Raw genomic sequence first — 21,326 nt, 5'->3', positions numbered from 1 at the left:
ATGCAAATTCTTGAAAAGCAAAGAGTTAAATGCTACTTAAGCTAATGTTTAAGTGCATCTGGAGGGAAGAATGTTCTGATATATATTCTATTTGGTGGAAAGGACATACATCATCTTTCCATTGGTTTCTTTCATTTAAGAAAGTGTGAAAATAGTATGAAATCACTTTGCATTTATAAGCATAAAGTGGTTTTGTTAAATTTGCTTCCTAAATTCTGAGTAGCAGAGGTTGTGTTTTCATACAATGTTAATTCAGATTCCTTTTTTAAGTAGCTTTGGTGCCACTCAAAACTGCAAAGGGAACACATGAGGAGCTTTAAATATTTTTTTTTTTGCCTAAAGTCCTTTATAGATGGGCTGTAAAAACACATTGAGTAACATAATAAATTGTATGGAAATGGACCAAATGTTTTTCTAGTATTAAAAAAAATTAATTTTAGTGATCTGTGTAGTATGTTTGTATCCATATGGCATGTTTTTAATCCTAGTTATTTACCTAACTGTTCTTTCAATTCCTGTGTCATATGTCAAATTTTAGTACTTCAGTGAGGACTATGTCTACTCTGGAAAAATTTCTTGCTATTTAGAGTCAGTAGGCTTAAAAAAAAAAAACAACCCATAAAAACTAAAAAGGTGCCTCAGTTCCACATTTGAGCCTGGAGATTTTTATTTATAGGTGGTATGAAAGAAAATGGTCCTTTCCCTTTGTTAGAGTAATTTCTAGAGGCACATTTTTATAAAAAACTTCCCAACCAAAATCTATATTAATGCAGAGTGCATGTAAATCCATTCTATGAAATGTGAATCTCACAGTAAGATGCACAGAACCAGAGGGCTGGGGGAAAAAAATAACCAACCTCCCACCCCGTTCCATAAAAATAGTTTCTTTGTGGGGTTTGTCTCCCTGAGAAACTTCCGGATACTTGCATACTCTGTCATGTGTAATTGGATTGTAGATCTTTCTGAATACTGTTTTCTCCTCTTGACAGCATGGGGTAACCTTGGAAATGTTCTCAAGAGCCAGAGCAAGATTTCTGAAGCTGAAAGCGCCTATAGAAATGCCTTGTACTATCGCAGCAACATGGCTGATATGCTTTATAATTTGTAAGTATGTGTGGCTTTCCTGGGGTTGAATTGTCTTTGAAACCTGTTGTGAATAGAGCTACTGATTTACTTGCTGGAAATGGAGACAATGTTTTTTGTTGCTTTGTAATAGTAATTTCATTAATTGTGCTCCTTAAACTATGGGGTGGACAGGATTTTTTGGACAGGATTATTGTATATTCATGTAATGGGTATGGACAAGGTAAACTTACAAATCTGTTTGCTTCAAAAGAAGAAGAAAAACTCCTACACTAAACAAAGTACCAATAGATGAGTTGTGAGCTGTAGCTCTCCATCTGCTTGAGACTCAAATTGTGAGGTGTTATTTAGACTTCTTTTTTAAGTCTGAATTACACTTGGTGGGCAGAGTGGGTGTAAACCCTTCCAAGCATAGACCAATACCCTTCCCTTAGGTTCAGAAGTCTGAAATGTTAGAACAGCAAATTACTTTTCTCCTGTGACTGACTTCAGAGCAGCATAGGTTAAATAAAGTTTAATTACTTGAACCCTGTTGTAGGTGAGTAAGAGCATAAATAACACGAGCATCAAAATAATTATTCAGCAGGGGAAAAGATTTCCCATCTCATTAATGTACCAAATCGCGAAGATGGAAGCAGGCATCGCGCCAAGCTTCGCACTGAGGTGGGGTGTGCTGTGTGTCCCATCAGGGAGGGATTGATCCCCTGGCTGTCCCAGGCTCAGCACTGCTTGTCCTGCTGGCCCTCGCCCTTCATCCCCCTCCTACCATGACCCAGGCAGCACAAACCCTCGGAGCAGGGCTCTGCTGCACAAGCTGCTCACCTCCAGCAGCCGCGTGCTCTTGTTTGGTGATGTGTGTGGAGGACAGAATCCAGGTGACTGCCATTCCATAGGTAGCCATGTGAAAATAATATCCTGCGTGCAGCAGAAAAGCGTGACTGTAAGATAAAAAAATATGTGCAAAAACTGCATTCAAATAGTAAGTATCTTCACATCAATCAAAATATAATGTTCTGCCTATAAGTCCAGTTTAAAATGACTGCTTATAATATGTGAAAATGAAGTTTACCATAATAGTATTTTTTCACTATTTTTAACTTGTTTAAAATAGAAGTTGACCATTTTATTAATTTGCCTTTCAGTTAAGCAAATTTATTGACTTAACTAAACTCAAAATAATTTAATGATAGAATTTCCAAAATTAAATCCATATTTCATAATATGTGTATTTTTACAAATCATTTAGTTACACAAATATGTGTATGCTCGGAATTTCCCTCTCTGTTAGGCAGTGAGGAGCATGACAAACATATTTTTAAGAGGAATCTTCTGCTCACATTTAAAAAGCAACTTCTGAACCCAGCAGAAGATTGTAGGAAATAAAGTGACAAGTTAGATACATGTATATTTCCTATATGTTATTCATTTTGAAGGTGAAAATTATAGCTATTAAATTTTTATATGCCTATGCAGTACTTTTGTCTCTTACTGTGTTGTAGAGAGAAGCTGATGTTAATACCAGGGTAAGAAGAGGAAAGGGGGTTGGATGATAAAGGCAGGGACATAAAAGAAATCAGATTTCAGTCTTTTCACTGTTCTCAGAATAAGCTGCTAGTCTTCCAGTTTTCCATTAATACACAAAATATATGTCTATAAACCTTCATCTCTGTTGAACAAGAAAGTTTTTGAAATTCTACTGAATTTGTGTGGATTTTAACTAAAATGCTGGTTATAATATGTGTAGGGCATAAGAAGTAAAGTTTAATTCTTAGCCTTTCTACTACTACTACCTTGAATACAATAGAATCCCTTATTTTTTAAACAAGCTTTACCAAACCTTCAGTTATTCAACAGTAGTTGAAAAAGCATGCATCATTTTTTTCTTTTTGGAGGCTGTATCAGTGTTGGATGCTTCAATATCCAGCATGAAAAAGAGATGGTAAATGAGGTGTCCTTTGATATTACACAAATGAATCAATTCTTTGAAGCACAAACCCTCAAGAGCTCCTTTTCAAGTTAAACCCATCTTTGGCACATAGTCTTGTGGGAGCCCTTTACAAAAAACCTCTGTAAAGGAAAATGTGTCTTATATCTGCTTACAAGAGGCCAGTCAGTGTTGCTGTTTCTGGTTTTCAGTATGTGCCTTTGAAACTAAAACAATCACTCCACAGAACTCCAGGAAACAGTATCTTTACGTTATTTAGAGGCAAGGCATCACATGTTTGTTATTGTTTCTAAGCACCTATACCTCAGTATTTGATGCAAATTAATTTCCATGTGCAGTGTTCACTGATAGCAGTAACAAATCCAAGTGCTCTCTGCTGCACAACAAATTAAGGTATAACTCAGAATTTTAATGGATAACAATCAAAGAGAGAAACTACATAAACAAAAGCACTTGATCTCTTTCTTTCTTTTTCAATAAATTGCAATGTAAGGTTAGCTCAGAAATTGACTACTAATATATTAACATCCTTAGAATTTTACAAACTAGATGAATTCAGTACTGTATTTTTGTTTTTTAACTTATACCTTATGGCTTGGAGTTACAGCTGCTTTTGCCATTTAAAAAAATGTAAAATGCATTAGTGCATAACTACATAATCTACATTTGAAAATTTGCCTGATTATGAACATGTTGTATTTGAATTCTCAAAGCTATGTAGCTTTGCTGATTTCAGCTAAGCTTCATAGGGTAGAAAAACAGCATAAAATAACCTTTCTCTGCTTCTTTTTTTGACTGAGAAAACCATATATTTTAATATTGTGAAGTACCAAGGACAGAGCTGTAGAGAAATTATAGTTTATTCTTTCAAACAAAGCAATGTTCAGTAGATTAAAAACAAACTATTTCGGTTTGCTTTGGCTTTTCAATCTTTGTTACCTTATGATTGTTACCTAAAGCTTGTGTTTTTTTAATGTATTTTTTCAAATTGCTTTTAGTTAGTGTCTTAGGACAGTTTTGCATATACTGTGTTTAGGCCTGGCTGTGCTTTGTCAACCATATTAGTAATCTGTGTTACTTTGAGTTTCTCATGTGATTATAAGGATGTTCTCAATCTGACACAGATATTGAATATTCCTTTAAAATTATACAAGTTACTTGAAACTGAATATTCCTTTAAAATTATACTGATTACTTGAAATGTAATTTTGTGATATACAGTGCCCTATAAAATAATAATTTCTAGCAATCAGCCATCCCTTTGCTTCTCTCCTGAGGCATCTCATTTTGCCTGTACTGATAGAGCACTGTGTGTACAAATTCGTTAGTTCATTATTAAAATCATTTAATTTCTTTGAATAAGGTTGTGCTATGAATTTCCATAAACTTTACATTGGAAAACTTAGGGTATTATATCAATAAATGTGGATTTAAAAAAATGTTTCTGTTAGAAATTTCAGCCACTACTGAAGACTACCTATCCTAGAAAGTCTAGGATTGCAGTGTTTTGCAAGCAAAGTTTAACTCTGCATCCTTAGGTAAAAATCAATATCAGCAAAGTTCTTCCTTGTCTGTTGTTGTTAGGCTTTATGCGCTGGAAAATGTTTTCCCTGCCTTTTAAGGGTGCTGGCATAAAAAACCCCTAATCAGAGACAAAGAAACTCTAAAAGCAGCCAGTCTTTCACTGGCAAGCCTGTGCTGAACTGTGGTTGAACCGTCCCCAGACCAAGTTCCTGGAGCAGCCACCTAGTAGGAAACAGGTCAAGGTTGTCGTTCCTCTTCCTTGATAGCCCAGAGGTTTTTATCATTCATGATGTTAAGTTTAAAAGCAAAGAGGATGTGTCATCTGGTGCCTTCAGTACTTGAATGTTGTTTTTCTCAGCTGTGAATGCAAACTTGTTGCAAACTTGTTTGGAATTAATCTCTGCTTTGCCAGCTAGCTCTTCCTCTGTCAAAGACGGCAGCTAAAATTTGTGTGTTGCTGTAACCAAAGGTATCTCGATAAAATCTTGCTGTGTTGACAGACTGGCTCTTGAGGTAGCACCCAAAGGTCACTGGTGGTTTCCTGCAGTGCAAAACTCTGCCCTGGGCACTTTGTAGGGCCTATATCGAGTACAGATGATTTTCAAAGTCACAGTTAGAGGTGAAAGGCACTCAGTGACCTAGCTATTCAATTACATGTCTCAATATTTGAAATTGGGGGCACTTAGAGTCCTCACATAAACTTCCACCATTTTATAAAATTAGGAAAATAATGGTTCAGTTTCCAAAAAGACCCCTCTTGTAGGAAGTTCTGTCCAGCTCTCTCTCTGTATTGACTGCTGGGGCACATGAGAGAGAATAGGCATCTGGTTGGAGGACTGCAGACAGCACAGCGCTGCCTGTTGTCCAGAGGAGTGAGAAAGACAGAAGCAGTGCTACCCCTCATCCTCATAGCAGCCCTCCCTCTGCCCAGGAAATAGGGGCTGTGCAAGTTGATGTGGTCCTGAAAGGGTAGTATTCCCAACCAAACTGTACCAGTAACAAAAAAACAAACCTGGGACTATATTTGCTGACCAGTTTGCTTGCATTTGAGCTCTTCCACAGATCTGGGAGAATGAAGCAAGTTTACTGCACTGTCTGAAAGGGTAGAGGTTGTTTTTGGGGTGATTATTTAGTATTGTTTTTTGGGGGTTTTTTACTACTGGAGTGATAGATTACTTAGTGACTTCTGCAAAAGAAATGGTTATTGTCTGTGTTTGAGTTCTTACTGATTAAAAAGTATGTTTTGAAGTAGCATCCATAGCTTTCTACCCACTAGTCTTTCACATGACAATGAGAGTTGCCTTAGGAAGCAAAGCACATCCACTCTTGCTGTGTGTGACTCCAGACACGTCTGTGTGGGGAATAAAAGAGGATTTTCTTCCATTTCTTTCTTTGTTTGCCAGTGCAGCATTTAGGTAGATGTAGTCCTTTGTAGATAATCCCACTTGAAATCAATGGGATGAATGTAGCTTGAGGCACGGAAGAACCGCAGTCATGGCACAGTAATAGCTTACAGGCCCTGTATTAGTTATTATAAACCAGTAAACAAAATTGATTAAACTGTTTCAGTGTTGTACCTGAATTGAAAATGTTATAAATATTTCACTAACACATGTTTACTTTGACAATTGCAGTTCCTGTGCAACGTACTTAGCCAGTTTATGCCAGTTTTAGTCACTGAGGAGTTTGCTTTGTAAGAGACCAGCTGACTAGAATAGGACTGCCAACAGGAAGAAATTATTATGAAACTTCAGAAAGACCATAGACCATCTACTGCTTTTTTTATATTCTCTGATGCCTTCTGGTCTCTGGAAACATTTTTGTGCCATTAGTATTTAGTGACTTTCAGTCAAAACCAAAGCAGAGGAGGAAGACAGGAAGATTTTTTTATTCTTTGTGAGGCAAGATAGGTAAAAGTTGGCAGCGTAAAGAATTCAGAAAGGTTGCAAACATCTCATTTTGGGGGGGGAGGTGTTTTCCTGCATGAACTAATGGGCAATTCTATCTACAGAAATGACGTGCAGCATTTCCAGATAGTGAGAACTTCTAATTTTTAAAAAATTCTTCTTCCTATTTAAAAAACAGGATTCTGAGCCACTTCCTAAGTCACTTGGAGAAGTCTGCTACTTCTGCAAGCGGTCAGCACAACACTACATGGAAAAGTAGCTAGAAGTAATGCAGGCAAAAAAAATAAAAATCCTGCTGTAAGGTTCCAGAATCTTGTTACTTATGATAGTTAGAACTTATCTCCTAATTAATCCTAAATTATTTCATGGACAGTTTATAACTGTCCATTGTGTGTCCTAGGGTTTAAGTTGCTTTTTCTTTTTTGAGTACTTTTATCTTTATGTATTTCACAGAATCAAAAAGTGTGTAATATTAGAAGGGACCACAGTGGGTCATCTGGCCCAGCCTCCCTGCTCAAGCAGGGTCATCCCAAAGCACAAAGCACATGGCACAGCATTGTGTCCACGCAATTTCTGAGTATCTCCAGTGAGGGAGTCTCCACAACCTCTCTGGACAATCTGTTCCAGTGTGTGATCACCCGCACAGTGAAGAAGATCTTCCTCATGTTAATTTATTCTTTCACAGTACTTGTCTTATTAAACTATAGAAGCCACATACAGTTATGTCAGTAAGCTGTCTTTGCATAGAAGTTGCGTATTTCAGTCAACATTTTCACTTGCCTGCCTTCCAGCTGGGAAGGTGAACTGGAGAGAATAAAAAGTTTTGGAAATATCAGCTTGAAGTAACCTTTCCTGTATTTTGTTTTTTTGTGGGAGCATTTTGATGGTTACGCTTTTTTATTTAGTTTGTTTGGCATTTTTAGTAACTGTTAAAAGTTAGAAGTGCTAGAAGGACTTTAAGGTTTTCATCCAAGTTTATCACTTGAACTTACTCTTTTGTATCAGGCATCTTTACTTCAAGGATGTTCTTTCCTTTGTTCATCCTTGTGTAAGGGAAAAGGAAAGCTTTATGTTTTTGTAACCACAAAAGTTAGGTACATACATACTTGACATGTGTCAGTTGCTATGTCCCACCTCTGGATTATGTCCAGTGATTCTCACTGTATGGATGCCTCTGTGGTCTTTCTACTCTTCCCCTTTGCCAAAAATCTCCAAAGAGCAGTTATCATTTTTCAGTGTAAGCAAAGAAGTGAAAGGCATGTCAAGAACAGATCTGCTCCTGGCTATAGTGGAGAGGAGCTTATACAGCTGAGTGCCCTGGCTGCTGGGAGGGGTGAGATACTGGAATCTGCTGTGCCTGCGAGGTGTGAACTCCAGCTGAGGGATGTTCTTGCACTGCATCTAGAGAAGTCAGCTTCTTCCTGACTTGTTTAACCTCAGACTAGATCTGGACACTCAAAAATTGGTAGTGTTTGTACTGCCAGAAGCTACAATGAAAACTAGTGATCAATCAGGACCAATTTCACAAGGAGAAGAGAGAGTTTCATGCCTTGGTAAGATTATATTCTTTTTCTTCCCCCAAACTCATAAAAAATACAAGTAAATCACTAATTATTGGGTGGAATTCAACACTCAGTCCTTCATCTGAGCTGCTTGGGTTTTATATATGAGAGAGAGAGAGCGAGTGACACATACTGAGAGACTGACAGTTAATGGAACAGCTTTTAAAACAAAAACATCTTTTGGAAGAGAAGTTAAGAAAAAACCCACCTCAAAGTTGCAAGTAATAAATCAAAAGTGTCAGTATTAGAGCATGTAGTGAATAATGCGAAGGATTAATTTGTAATAATTGCAAATAAAAGTTCTTTTAATCACAACCACATATGTTGTACATTTACCAAAGTAATTTGTTTTGGTGAAGTTGACCAATTACTGTATTACTTCTCTCAATATTATTTATTTCAGAACTAAAATAAATAAGAATGGAATTTCTTAGATAAATTGTTTCAAAATTGTGTGTAAGAATGTTTGCCTTTTAAAAAAGTAAGAAGCAGCTTAAATGTCAGACCATGCACCTCATTTTTTCTGTTAATTCTCTTGCTATCAATAGCAAACAGGATCAAAGAACCATAATTAATCTTCCCTAAAGTAAGGACAGTATATAAAATTTTTTAGAGTAAACAAAATTCAGCTTCTAGAAAATTTAGAAAAAATGTTATTTCCATCCCGATGATCATACCTCTTGCTATTTGCAAGATACTTGACAGTAGTTACAAACCTTGGTGGCATGCTAAAAAGTGTCTTGCATGTATTTCCTCATTGCTTACTTTACTACAAGTACCTACTAAATGTGAGTTCTGTTAATATTAAAAATTATTTACTGCCTAATCTGAAGTTAATTGGGAAACAATTTCAAAGTGAGGTCATATGATGCTGTTAGGCTAGTATAGAAGAAAAGTATTATATATTCCTCAATTCTGTTAAATCCTAACCCAGTGACAAGAAGCAAACGTAGGTGGTGGCTACTTCAGCCAACTGTCCTTCCCTTTTCGTCCCCTGAAGTTTACTGGTTTAACTGAAAAAGTTTTCTTGAAGGAAAACTTCAGGGGGAAATAAAATCTTCTCTGATTTGAGACTGGAATTAAAAGAATTCCAAGCTCTTTGCAGTTCAAAAAGCTATCAGCAGATAAAAGCATAGAGGAAAAAAAGAAAATTGCCGTAGGTTAGGTACACTACAATTAAATTAAAATTTAAGTACCACTACTACCTTAGAGGAAGAGCTGTGTTTTCTTAGATATTTTGAGTTCTATGACAAGGGATGTTTACCCTTGGATACTGAGGTCCAAGTCTCCACTCTGAAATGACTAATTTTTAAGAGTTTTTAAATCATTCTGTTTTTAATATATTCCTTATGCTCTTTAAGCATAAAAAATGCTTTGGGGTTTTTATTTAAGCATACAATGTACATTCATGTCCATGATGTCCACATCACTTCTCAGAAATTTGTTGGCACAATTCACAAGGATGTTTGTCTTAAAAGCTAAATTAAAGCCCGTCTATTATGAAATTGTAAATATTCAGTATTCTTTAATATCTTTTCAGTTTGTAAATTTGTTTAGAGTATAAAGAATACAGGAAACAACAGAATTTTTGTGGGTGCTTAGAACCTGTTGCAGTGAATAATCTAGTGAAGTTGCTCAAGAAGGGGAGTCCTTAACATAACATGTGAAGGGCTGGGTGCTTAACTTCATCATGCATTTGAAAAGGACCTGCTTATTTCAGATTAAGACAAGAGGCCAAGCTAATCATTAATGACTTACAAATACCTCCATCATATTTTGTCAACTTTTCAAAGTCTTGCAGGCTAACGTTTTCTCAACTGAGTAAATGAATATCCTGGTTTCCAAGAAAGCCAAAACTATTCTGTTGAACATCTGCTTTGTTAAAGCCATAGGGATGCACCTGATGTCTATGCATCTTTATACCTGGAATCTTTATACATGGAATAATTTTCAAACTGAACTGTTAGTGAGTGCTTGTATCACTGAAGTACCAGTAAGCATATCTTTCTTTGTTACCCAAGTTTTGTTTTCGGTATTTGTTTTCAAGTTACTCTTTGTAGTAACCTCACACCTCACTCTCTCTTTTCTTTTTTTTTTTTTTTTTTTTCCCTTTATGCAGAGGATTACTTCTTCAGGAAAACAGCAGATTTTCAGAGGCATTGCATTACTATAAACTGGCAATTGGTAGCAGACCCACACTAGCTTGTAAGTATTTTAACTATACAAGCTTGTATAATATTGACTACAGTTTTCATAGAAAATTTTCCTTCTCTTTTATAATGCTTTCTTTTTTTTCCAGAAGCTTTTAAGTCAGAAAGCAAAAGGTGAAATTGTGCCCTTGAAAGCAAGTGTTTATTAGTAAACAACTAAATTTAATGTGATATAAGTAAGAAGCAGATAATGAATTAACGCTCAGCAGCACTACTAGAACTTAAAATGTTTCTGATCTGGGGTGTTGAGCCACAGACACTACTACCCAAATTTTCAGACTCCTGTTTTCTGTTTCCTACAGCCAGTCCCTGGTATTTATTTGAGTGAATAATACAAATATTTCTGAAGTCCTTTCATTTTTTCTTTCTTGCCTGGGGAAAATAGAGAATAATCATTCAGGTGTTCCCAGTAATAGGTTCCAAAATTACGTGTTGCTGTTTAAGATGGCTGAGACTTTTGTACCTCCAGTATTAATCTTCTCTGTATGCATATTTGTTTTTATGTATATGTGTATTTTTTGTTACACTTCAAGCACGGGTGCTATATGCTTTATACAGTTCTAAAAAGAGGAACAAAATGGAACACCCTGCCTAACCAGTGATTCCTTCCCTACTTACTCAGTCTTTATAGTCACCTTCCTTCCTTGCCTCTGAATTTGTACCTTTTATATGTTCACATATATTACATGTTCACACACCAATGAGTGATCTATGTTATTCAAAACCCCAATTAGATAACTTTGGGACCTCTACCAGATACTACTTAGAATTGAAACCGTAGATACAGCATAATAGAACTCCATTAAAAGATAACATTTTTTTCTCTCTTCGCAGCTGCCTATTTAAATACTGGTATCATCCTGATGAACCAAGGGAAGACAGAGGAAGCCAGGAGGACTTTTGTGAAGTGTTCAGAGATCCCTGATGAAAATCTGAAAGATCCTCATGCTCATAAAAGCTCTGTTACCAGCTGTCTTTATAACTTAGGAAAACTTTTTCATGAACAAGGACACTATGAGGTAAAATAACAGATTTATATATAATACACTTATAAAAACTTCATGTACAAATAATATGTACTGCTTCCACCCAGACTTTCAAAATATATCACACACATGAACTGAATGAATTTCACCAGATCAAGATTAGCATTCTTTACAGAGAATATTTATTCTCTACAGCCACTGGTGTAATGCTATTAATTAGCAGTGTGATGTTTTCATGTCAGAGTCAACATTAGCAGTGGTCACATCTGATATGTGTTAGTTCATTGGTTTTGGCTTTTTACCCATAGCTGGTATGCAAGGATAAAACCTGATTAAATGTCAGTCAACCTAAAGTGTAGAGGCATTATAATTCAAAACACACTAAGTCCATCTTCAGCTGGAAAAGTGCAATTATGCTTGCTTTTAAGTCTCCAAAAATAAGACCCAGTTGAAATAATTTAAAACTTTGGTGATTAAAATCATCCCACTGTGTGTTATTTTCAGATAACTTGACCTAAGTGCTAAAGTGGGTTAGATATTTTTAATGTAACAATAAACTGCCCAAGCCATCCCATCTCATTTACACATGCAACTGTGACTGTTGTGATTCCTCTCCATTTTCCCTGATGAACTTAACTGAAACAGGACATTCACTTGAGGTTTGACCTTCAGCAGTATTTGAAATAAATTCATTCTCTCTTTGCATTGTCAGGCATACTTCAGAATAGGAGTTGAGTGGTTTTGATCCATGTGAAGTGTTCCTGACCATGACAGTTATGTCAGCTGTTTAAGATCAGGCATGCACAAGCTGGACAGATTTCCTGTCATCTGTCTGCTGCATCCAGCTCTGTCAGATGGAGTTGCTAATTGGTTAAAATACAGACATCTAATACAAATATACAGCGAAGAGAGCCGCAGCATGTTGTCTGCACAGCTGATAGAGTGTAGAGTTGGGGTTCAATACCTGCAAGATACAAGAGCTTTTAGGAATATAAAGCTTCAGATTTCTTCCTGGTGGTCATTGCAGCCTTCATGAGCTGTGACTGTGTGATGCAGAGCTAACAGACAGAGCAGCAGGCGTCCAAAGTGGTGAATGAATAAATGCATGATCAGGTAATTCAAGTCACAGCATATTTGCAAAGGGATTCCAGTTTTGGCTTTCTTGACTTTATAGTGCATCTCATCCTTTCTGTGGAGCAGGCTTCAGTTGGGAGGATTATGCTTTGTTATTATTTGGCAGTAGATGATGATTTCTTTATTTTTAGGTCACTTAGTCTAGTTAATCATCAGTGTCCTTTGTCTGCAGTTCCATGATACTCCATATTCTTTGACAGCCTGTAGAATTTTATGTTTATAAACTCATCAGTCATTAAGAGATATAAAAAAATGTCCTTGTTACTTTTGCCTGAAAAAGAAGTTGCAATATTGGAACTAACTTGATCTCTTGTCTATAAGCATTACTGAATTTGGTAAAATTCAGGTAAAAAAAACTTTTTAAAACGAAAAATTTTGCACTTTCTGTGGCATTTTTGGTGCTGATGTGTTTTCTCTATCTCTGCACCTTCCATTTGGGGAAGGAAGATAGATTGGTTTTACTTTACATGTGCTTTTTAAGTCGGCATTTTCCCACCTTGTGTCTCTTTTCAGGAGGCCCTTACGGTTTACAAAGAAGCAATACAGAAAATGCCGAGACAGTTTGCACCCCAGAGCCTATATAACATGATGGGTAAGTGCATTGTTGGTGCTTCAGAATGATATTTGAGGAGTCAGGGTGAAACAAAAGACCTTATCCAGGCAACTGGTGCTCAAATTATTGAGCTAATAAAACCCAAAAATAATTACCTTCAGTACAAGCCAAACTAGGTTCAGAGCTTAAATGCCAGCAACTACAATGCTGCATAAGGTACAATAAATGATGAGACTATTAGACACCAGATACCTTTAAGAGTGTCGGTGTAGCACTTTTACATTTAGAATGCATGGATTAGTGTTTTTGTCTGCAGAATCTCTCAACCACTAGTCTGGAGACCCCGTGTGCCAGTGTGTGTAGGTGTAAGGTGTTGAAATGCCTTGTAAACCAACAAGGTGTTCAAACAGACCCACAGATACATACTTTTTTTTTATGTTGTGCCAGAATCTTATTTTCAGCTGATGTGCTTTAGTTTAAATGTCTACAATGAGAGAATTCTTACTTTTCTTCCAGGACCAGCTCTCTGTCCTTCAAAATTTTAAGAGTCCTTTGAGTACCTCAATAAACAAATAAACAAATTAAAAAAATCAATTTATCTGTGAGGCGTTTTTTGTTTAACTTCAGTTCCTCATACTCTTCATCGCATTTTTATATGGGATACATTAAGTAGATAAAAGAAAGAAGATAATATGAATTATTACTTCTAGTACTCAGATCTGAAAACAAGAGGGCTGGTTCTTATTCTTACAGAGATGCTTGTAAGTGGAATTCTCTCTCAAAGTTCATGTGTTTCTGCTAAGCAACCTCAGTGTTTGGCCCAGTACTCTCTTGTTTGGGATAGAAAAGGATGTAAGAACCCTTACTTTAAAGTAGTTCAAAGTGGAGCAATTAAAAATATCTGTGGAAGCAATTAGGATCAACAGGAAGCATATGGTGTTTTGTGTGGTTCCCCCTGCCAATGCCTGGTGTACAAGGGAATGTATTGGTTGATACCAATTGCTTTTACACTGTTGTTGATTACTAATTCAGGAAAGGCATCTTTTATTTGCACCTTACGAGTACTAGGGCACAGGAAAAAGTAAAATTATGGTTGTGACTGATGCTGTATATTTGAAAAATGTAAATGCTAATGCTAGATTAAGTAGTACTCTTGCCACAGTGACAAAGTATCTGATGTCAGTCTAAACATTTTTTAGCAGTTCATACAGTTCAATGGAGAGTTACTTCACCCTGAACACTAAGCTTTACCAGATTGATACCAATGGCTAAATCCATGAATAGCACAAATTGATTATTACATATACTTTTGTTCATTGTCAGTCTTAGTGAAATTATTGTTTAATCAATTTTATTTATCAGCACTTGCTGATCGATCTAGTGGTGGTATCAAAAATCACTACTGTGTGAATTAAACCTCTGCTTGCTATTGGTATCTTAGAGTGACTGCTGAAATACTGCAGTGCTTTAGCAAATTCTCTGATGTTTGACTGCCTTCTTTAGTGTAGATACATTTTTCATAATTCTGATAAAAGTGTTCCTCAGAATACAAAATTGGAAAGCATAAACCAGTGCTGTTTCTAGCATGTAATGCTTGTTCCATTGCAAACCAGGTTTGTGCTACCCTTTTTCTTTTCCAATGAATAGATGCTTTTAAAACCACTATGATCCATAAGTTTATTCAGATTTTTCCTTTTTTTGTTGCATTTTTTAGGTTCAGGAGGCCTTTCTCAATTTCATTTGAAAGCACACTCTGTGATGTCCAAGTTCCTGGGGTTTGCATTTTTTAACTCACTAAAACACAAAGACTAGCTCAGTTCCTTGTCCAGGCTTGGCTCCTGCTATACTTCCTCCCTTCTCTCCTTAGCCCATAGCCTGGCCTCTGCTTCCTTTAAGCTGCTGCCAACACTTCATGGATGTCCTGGTGGCAAAACAAGACATGGTCAACTGAGTGAGTGTACCTTAGCTCCTTGTGGAGTTCTGAGAATTTCAACTTTATTAACATAGCTTGTATTTGTATTTTGGTTGCTGTTGTGATGGCAGCTTTTGCAGGGAAGACAGAACTTGCTTCACACTGGTTGCTGAAGCATTGTTTGTAGGTTATGCTGCAAAGGCAATCCGAGAGGCTATGTAAAATTGGGTAGGGACCTGAATAAAATGCAATGCAGCTATATTAACAGGACTCAGACTGGTTTGTTTGAAGCTGTCCTGGATATGTCTGTGTAAGCCTACATGGCTGCATGTAGTCTCTCCTACCTGAGATGACAAAACAGAGCTATGCTTCTTTACAGTGTGGAAAGAAAAGCATACCTCTGAGGAGTAATGAAGCCTTTCAGATTTAGACAATTATTTAAGATTATACACATAATCCCTGAAAGCATACTTTTCCTCTAAAAGAGCTGAGATGACTAACTTAGACCTAGTAGCTCGAGTTGGGTGAGATAAATCCTAAGTACCTTTTCAGTCATCTCTTTGCTTTGTGTGTGACAGGAGAACAAGGCAGCCACATCCATTATCAGGAGTTCACCCGCTTTGCAGCTCACACGGTGTCACTGAGTATTTGAAGGCCGCCTGGAGTGCTTATTTCTGTTTTGATGTTCAAGACAAAATTATAAACACGTTCTCTATAACACTTTCTTTGATAAACAGCATTACATAAACTTGTCTGCCCACTTCTTGACTTTAAAAGGGAGACTAGAGGAACTGAAATAGGCCAGTCCTGTGTCGTGCGCTTGCAACTGCGTAAACCTGACTGAGCTGTCACCACTTCTTGTATTCTCATTGTTGGGGAGGAAAGGGGAGAAACTGGGGAGTGCTCCCCATCTGTTTGGCAAGTAGCAGAAGGAAGTAGTCTTCCCTATCTCCTTAAATGTGGGAGAAGTCTTTACACCTTATCATGAAATCCAAGAATAGTCACACTTCGAGAATTATCTGCTATGTTTTTTTATTGTATTGATATTGATGACTGTATTTCCAGTCTCTGGCAATCTCTTTGCTCGGTTGAGAGGCACACATATTGCTGCATATATATGTATGTCATACAAGAAAACAGTGCTTCCTCTAATTTTTAATAACTACTCATTCATGTAACTGAAAAATTTTTGGAGTTTTCTTCCTCCTGTATGATGTACACGACCTACTTGAAAGAGAATAAACAGGAGATGAACTGCTTGAACTGAATCAGGTTTGAACTCCAGCACTCTGAGTGCAGTAGCATTAACACTCCAGCAGTGCTAAGCCTTTACACCACCTGCTTTCCCTGTTTGTGTTACACTTCTTTTCCTGTGCTTGCTTCTATTGGCCTTTTGCTCTGACAGGCCCTGTGACTCATTCCTCTGGTGTGTTAGTCTGCCTGACAGACTGTCATCCTTTAAAACACTCTGTAACTTGCCTCTTAATGGGAGAAAGGAGTATTTGGGCTGAAGAAGCAGGCATCCATTTGACTTTGCATTTTTTTCATGGTACAAAAGAGAGGGCTATAATACCAGCATCAGATGTTCTGAGTTTGTGCATATGAAAAAGTTGCAGGGAAGATTTTGGTCTCCTGTTGCTGTGATTTATTTTGCCAGGTGCACAACAACTCAGCTAAGGAAACCATATGTTTCTCTGGCATTGTACCAAGAAATAAAACCTTTTCTTTTTTTTTTTTTTTTTTTCTCCTTAGGAGAACCCAAAACAGCTAAAAATTGAAACTTTAAAACTAGAATCAAAATAGTTATTCAACAAGCTGTATAAGGTTGGCTTGGTATTTATATTCTGTATACCATATTGCTTTGATGTAAATTAAAAAGTACATGCTAAGGTTACACAGATTAATTTGCTTGGCATGGCAACTTGCACTACAAAGGCCAGAGTCCAGCTCAGCTGTATTAAATAGGTAATATATTTTGTTTAAAGTTTCAATTAAAGCCCGAGGTCAAAAGATAAAATGGTCCCTGTGGGATCTTGAACACTTTAAAGCCAATATTAGGATTGCTGAAGTATCAGCCTCTGCTCTAGATGTCTTTTGCATTCCTTGAAATCTGATACTGTACAGTTGATTGTATTACATTGCTTTTAAAACCACACTAGCCCACCTGCTACAGTAATTCATACTCCTGACAGTTAAGTGGTGTGAAGTGGACCATGGAGGCTTTATTTTAATACCAAACTAACAAGAAAGATGGCGGGGTGGCATTGTTCAGGTTTAGATTGGCACAATATTGTCATAAAGATCAATGTCTTGATTGCACTTCATCTGCCCTTGCTAACTAACATTTGAATGTCTGTTTTCAAATGCACTTTAGGCAAAGCCTTACAAGCATTTTTTATGAGAAATGCAAGTCACAAAAAAGCTAACATTGTAGGAATGAATACAGTTCACGATGCACAAAATTTAAATTTCTCCTTGTGAATCTGCCGCATTGCACATGGACAGAAAACAAATCATACACAAGTGTACAGTCCAGAAAAGGGGAGCCAGATTTTACATCTGGTGCAGAGGTTTGTCTCATAAGTACAAAGGCTTAGCATGCAGAGAGACTTTCTGTGTTGATGATTATAACATAGCTATCACTTTACTTGATTATGCTTTTGCGTGGATGTGGCTGTTTCTACAAACCTGTTAATATTGTTAAGACTCCTATCCCATTTGCCCCTTGTTCCCATTAGATGCTTTCTTATTGAATTATTTTGAAATAGTTTTTGGAACTCCAGGAAATCCTTTGGTATTGTTTTACTGTGCATGCTGAGCAACACTTAATTTATAAGATCCGAAGATGATTAAGCTGTGAAATACATACCCCACATCATAATTTATGCAGAGTATAGTACCTGCACTTATCTAAGCTTTAGTCATCTGTGTGCTTCCTATGCATCTCATGAAGTTTCACTGGTAATTTCTAACTAAGTGTACATTTCAAGTAATTTTTTTTCTTGTAAAACTAGCTTGGATGGAAAAAGGTTGGTTTTTTTTCTTCCATATGTACATTTTATTACATGTTCCATGGAAATAAGAATGGTGTCCTCTCCAATGGCGATGGGAATAAAGTTCTGGGCTTCCTTCTCTCCCGCTTCCCACCCTCATTCTGATACTTTAACCCTTCCCCCTCTGAGACTTTGTAGGCTGTGGTAGTTTATATCAGGTGTCTAAAGCTAAGAAGCTAAATGCTGCATCCAGCTGGCAGCCAGTCCCTGGTAATGTTCCGTGGGGCTTAGTATTAGGGCCAGTCCTGTTGAATATTTTTACTGATGATATGGATGAGGGGATTGAGTGCACCCTCAGTAAGTTCACAGATATCACTCTGTTGAGGTGAGAGAATTGCTGTGCTGCAGAGCAGTAAGGCTCTGCAGAGGGACCTGGACAGGCTGGACTGATGATGAGTCATGGCCAATTGTATGAGATTTAGTAATGTGAATTGCTGGGTCCTGTACTTGGGTCACAACAACCACAGGAGAAGGGGGGAAGACTGGTTGCAAAGGAGCCCAGAGAAAAAGGACCTGGGGGTGTTGGTCACCAACAGCTGAACATGAACCACCAGTGTGTGCCCAGGCATACTGGCTTGTATCAGAAATAGTGTGGCCAGCTGGACCAGAGAAGTTATTGACTCTGTTCTCTGCACTGGTGAGGCCACACGTTGAATCCTCTGCCCAGCTCTGGACCCATCACTACAAAGAGGACATTGAGGTGCTGGAGAATGCCCCGAGAAGGGCAATAGAGATGATGAAGGGTCTGGAGTCCTACAAGTCCTACAATAAGCAGCTGAGGGAGCCTGGCATATTTAGCCTGGATAAGGAGAGATGTTATTGCTCTTTTCAACTACCTGCAAGTAGCCAGCTGGGGGTTGGTCTCTTCTGGTCTCTTCTGCAGGCAATACAACAAGAGGAAACAAGAAAAAGTTGTGTCAGGGGAGGCTGGACATCAGGAAGAGTTTATTCACTGGAAAGGTTGTCAGGAATTGGAATGGGCTACCCAGGGAGGTGGTGGAGTCACCATCCTTGGAAGTGTTCAAGAAGTGACTGGATGTAACACTTGGTGCAGTGATCTAGTTGATGTGATGTTTAATCAAAGGTTGGACTTTTTCTCAGCCTAAATGATTCTGTGATTCTATGATTCTAAGTATGAATCTTCAAGCTGATTGCAATGTCTCCTATTTTTTTGACTTAGCTTTGAGGGAATCAAGCTGGTTATGAAGATTACAGCAGTAAATTGCTGGAGATGGTAATTGATTCAATGTTTGAGAGCATGTTTGGGTTTGTTTGTTTTTTTTCTCCCTAGGTTCCCAGATTTTCTTAGTTTTATCTCTTTGGATTATTAATCTATATTTTAATATGAAATGCTTGAGTTTTCTTAGGTAGTAGTCTGAAAAAGCTGATTCTAAGGATGAAATGCATTTTTATTTTAAACATGCAGGATTTTATATGAAAATAAATATAATCATAACATTTGCAGACCAAAAATATGGTCCAATACTGAAAATGGACTGCAGGGATCCCAGTCAGGCATGATTCTAATGGAAAGTGCTTCTAGTAATAGAGTTCTAAAGAAACCTGTACTGGCATGAAAATGAAATTACCTATCTTGTGTGATCTCAATGCCTCTGTTTTTGTCAGTATACTTCTTTCACTGGAAGACTTTGTACAGCAGGAAACAGCTGTGCAAGGTCCATGCTGCAACTGATGTTATTTTGCCCTTCACTTATATCTGTTTTCTACTTAAGTATTTTCCTTCAGAAGTAGCTTAGTGGTCTGATTAAATCAGATAAAGCTTTGCTTCAGCTAGTTGAGACCTATAAGAATTTGTTCAGCCAAAGTAAATGTAGATTGACTTCCATCCATCAAAAACCCTGATAATATACAATACATTCCTTGAAATCTTCAAGGAGATTATTCTGTAAAAGGAAAAAAATCGACCCACAATATGCTTGGTCTGTGCAGACCTTGGTGCTCACTATGTTCACATGCTTCAGCTGTTTCAGGGAAGATGTGCATGCACTGCATATTTATAACCAAAACTGTTAATCTGCTGCAGTATATCTTATACAACAGTATAGTATAACATCAAACCGTGCTTCCAGATTTATTGTGTTATTTTATGCACTGGTACCAAAGAGAAAAAAGAAGGAAGTCATATATCTAGAGAGGTGCATTTATGGTAAGCACATCTGCATCCTTGATTTGCACAAGAAAGCTGCACGGTCGCATTATCAAAGACATAAACTCCTCGCATTATTGCGACACACACGGATGCAGACCTCTCCATCATTTTCTAAGGCAACTTGTTTATACTCCCAATTAAAAGAAATGATGGAAAGATTAAATTTAAATCCTGATGAAATGTCTGTATTAGAGATTTTTTATTTTCAAAGGGCATCTCTATCTTCCTTGGTGTTTTGACATTTGGTGCTTTGTCCAAGTAAACTTTAATGTTTTCTGTATTACAGTTTTACCACACCAAAATTTGAGGGGCAGATAATTAGCATATATAAGGATGATGCAAGGCATATTTACCCTACATTGTCTCCTTTATGGAGATAATTTTTTGGTTGTCTTTTCAGCAATATCTTTTGGGGTCCTAAAAGAAGGACCACTGGAGGGACATATCTTGTTAATCTGAAAGCATGAGTACAGTACACCTGTGGAGGTACAGTGCTTTTACATCCACAGTGCTATTGTACTTTCTGATTAGAAAGTCTGGCATGGTCCCCACCAGTCCTTTGCTTGGTGTGACTACATGCATCTGAAACAGAAAAAACATGAAATCAGCAGATGAGAGGTTAAGCTAGAACCATGTGACGTACACTAATGTAAATGTTGCCTAATTTTGCTTCTTAACAGTATGTGGTATGTATTGGAAAATCTTGTGTCCTTAGGTTTATTTTTCTTACAAACACGTTCCACTTAGTTATCAAGAAAAATTTTAGCCTTTAGGGAATATGGCTGCTGGCAAGCTAATCTTTTCTTAGCATCATTATTTAATATAAATATTTAATGTTTATTATGATTGTTATAGGGTTTTCGTTATTATTAATTCTATGTTAATTATTGTTAATGCTATGTTAATCAAATATATTTAATTGTAATTAATATCCTGGCGTGATTTTAGTGGGAGGTTTTTGGCTAGTTCATTATTTTTTTGGGATTTTGTTTCATTTTATTTTGAAGGATTATTTTTAAATTCCAGAGATTGTGAGGAAATTTGGTAAAATACTGTTGGTGAATGGTAGTTTTGCAAGTACTCTATCTTTAAGGCAAATAAAATCTACTTGAGTATAGGGATTTTAATTTTGGTGGTGTAAATCTAGCTAAAAGGTACCCCACTGCAGATTTCTTTGAAGGTATTAATAGAAATGTTAATGCCCTTCTTTTAATGGTGTTTCAGTTGCATATTATGTTTTTCTTGCACTACATTAGTAAATGAGAATTACAGGTTATTAATATATGA

General features: G+C 37.0%; 1 protein-coding gene across 4 annotated transcripts in view; it reads left to right on the top strand.

Moving 5' to 3' along the window:
- Positions 1–21,326, top strand: part of TMTC2 (transmembrane O-mannosyltransferase targeting cadherins 2) — a 268,691-nt gene that overhangs the window by 185,919 nt on the left and 61,446 nt on the right. For all 4 annotated transcript variants that reach the window (XM_086887822.1, XM_086887824.1, XM_086887826.1 and 1 more), the window contains 4 exons: positions 990–1,104; positions 10,141–10,226; positions 11,066–11,250; positions 12,865–12,943. In XM_086887822.1, coding sequence (XP_086743948.1) covers positions 990–1,104; positions 10,141–10,226; positions 11,066–11,250; positions 12,865–12,943 — 465 coding nt within the window. The remainder of the gene's footprint in view (positions 1–989; positions 1,105–10,140; positions 10,227–11,065; positions 11,251–12,864; positions 12,944–21,326) is intronic.

The sequence above is a fragment of the Cyanistes caeruleus genome, chromosome 4 (assembly GCF_971803275.1).
Source record: "Cyanistes caeruleus chromosome 4, bCyaCae1.hap1.1, whole genome shotgun sequence".
Classification (NCBI taxonomy): domain Eukaryota; kingdom Metazoa; phylum Chordata; class Aves; order Passeriformes; family Paridae; genus Cyanistes; species Cyanistes caeruleus.
The sequence above is the reverse complement of the archived record's forward strand: the minus strand, read 5'-3'. Positions and strand labels throughout refer to the sequence as shown.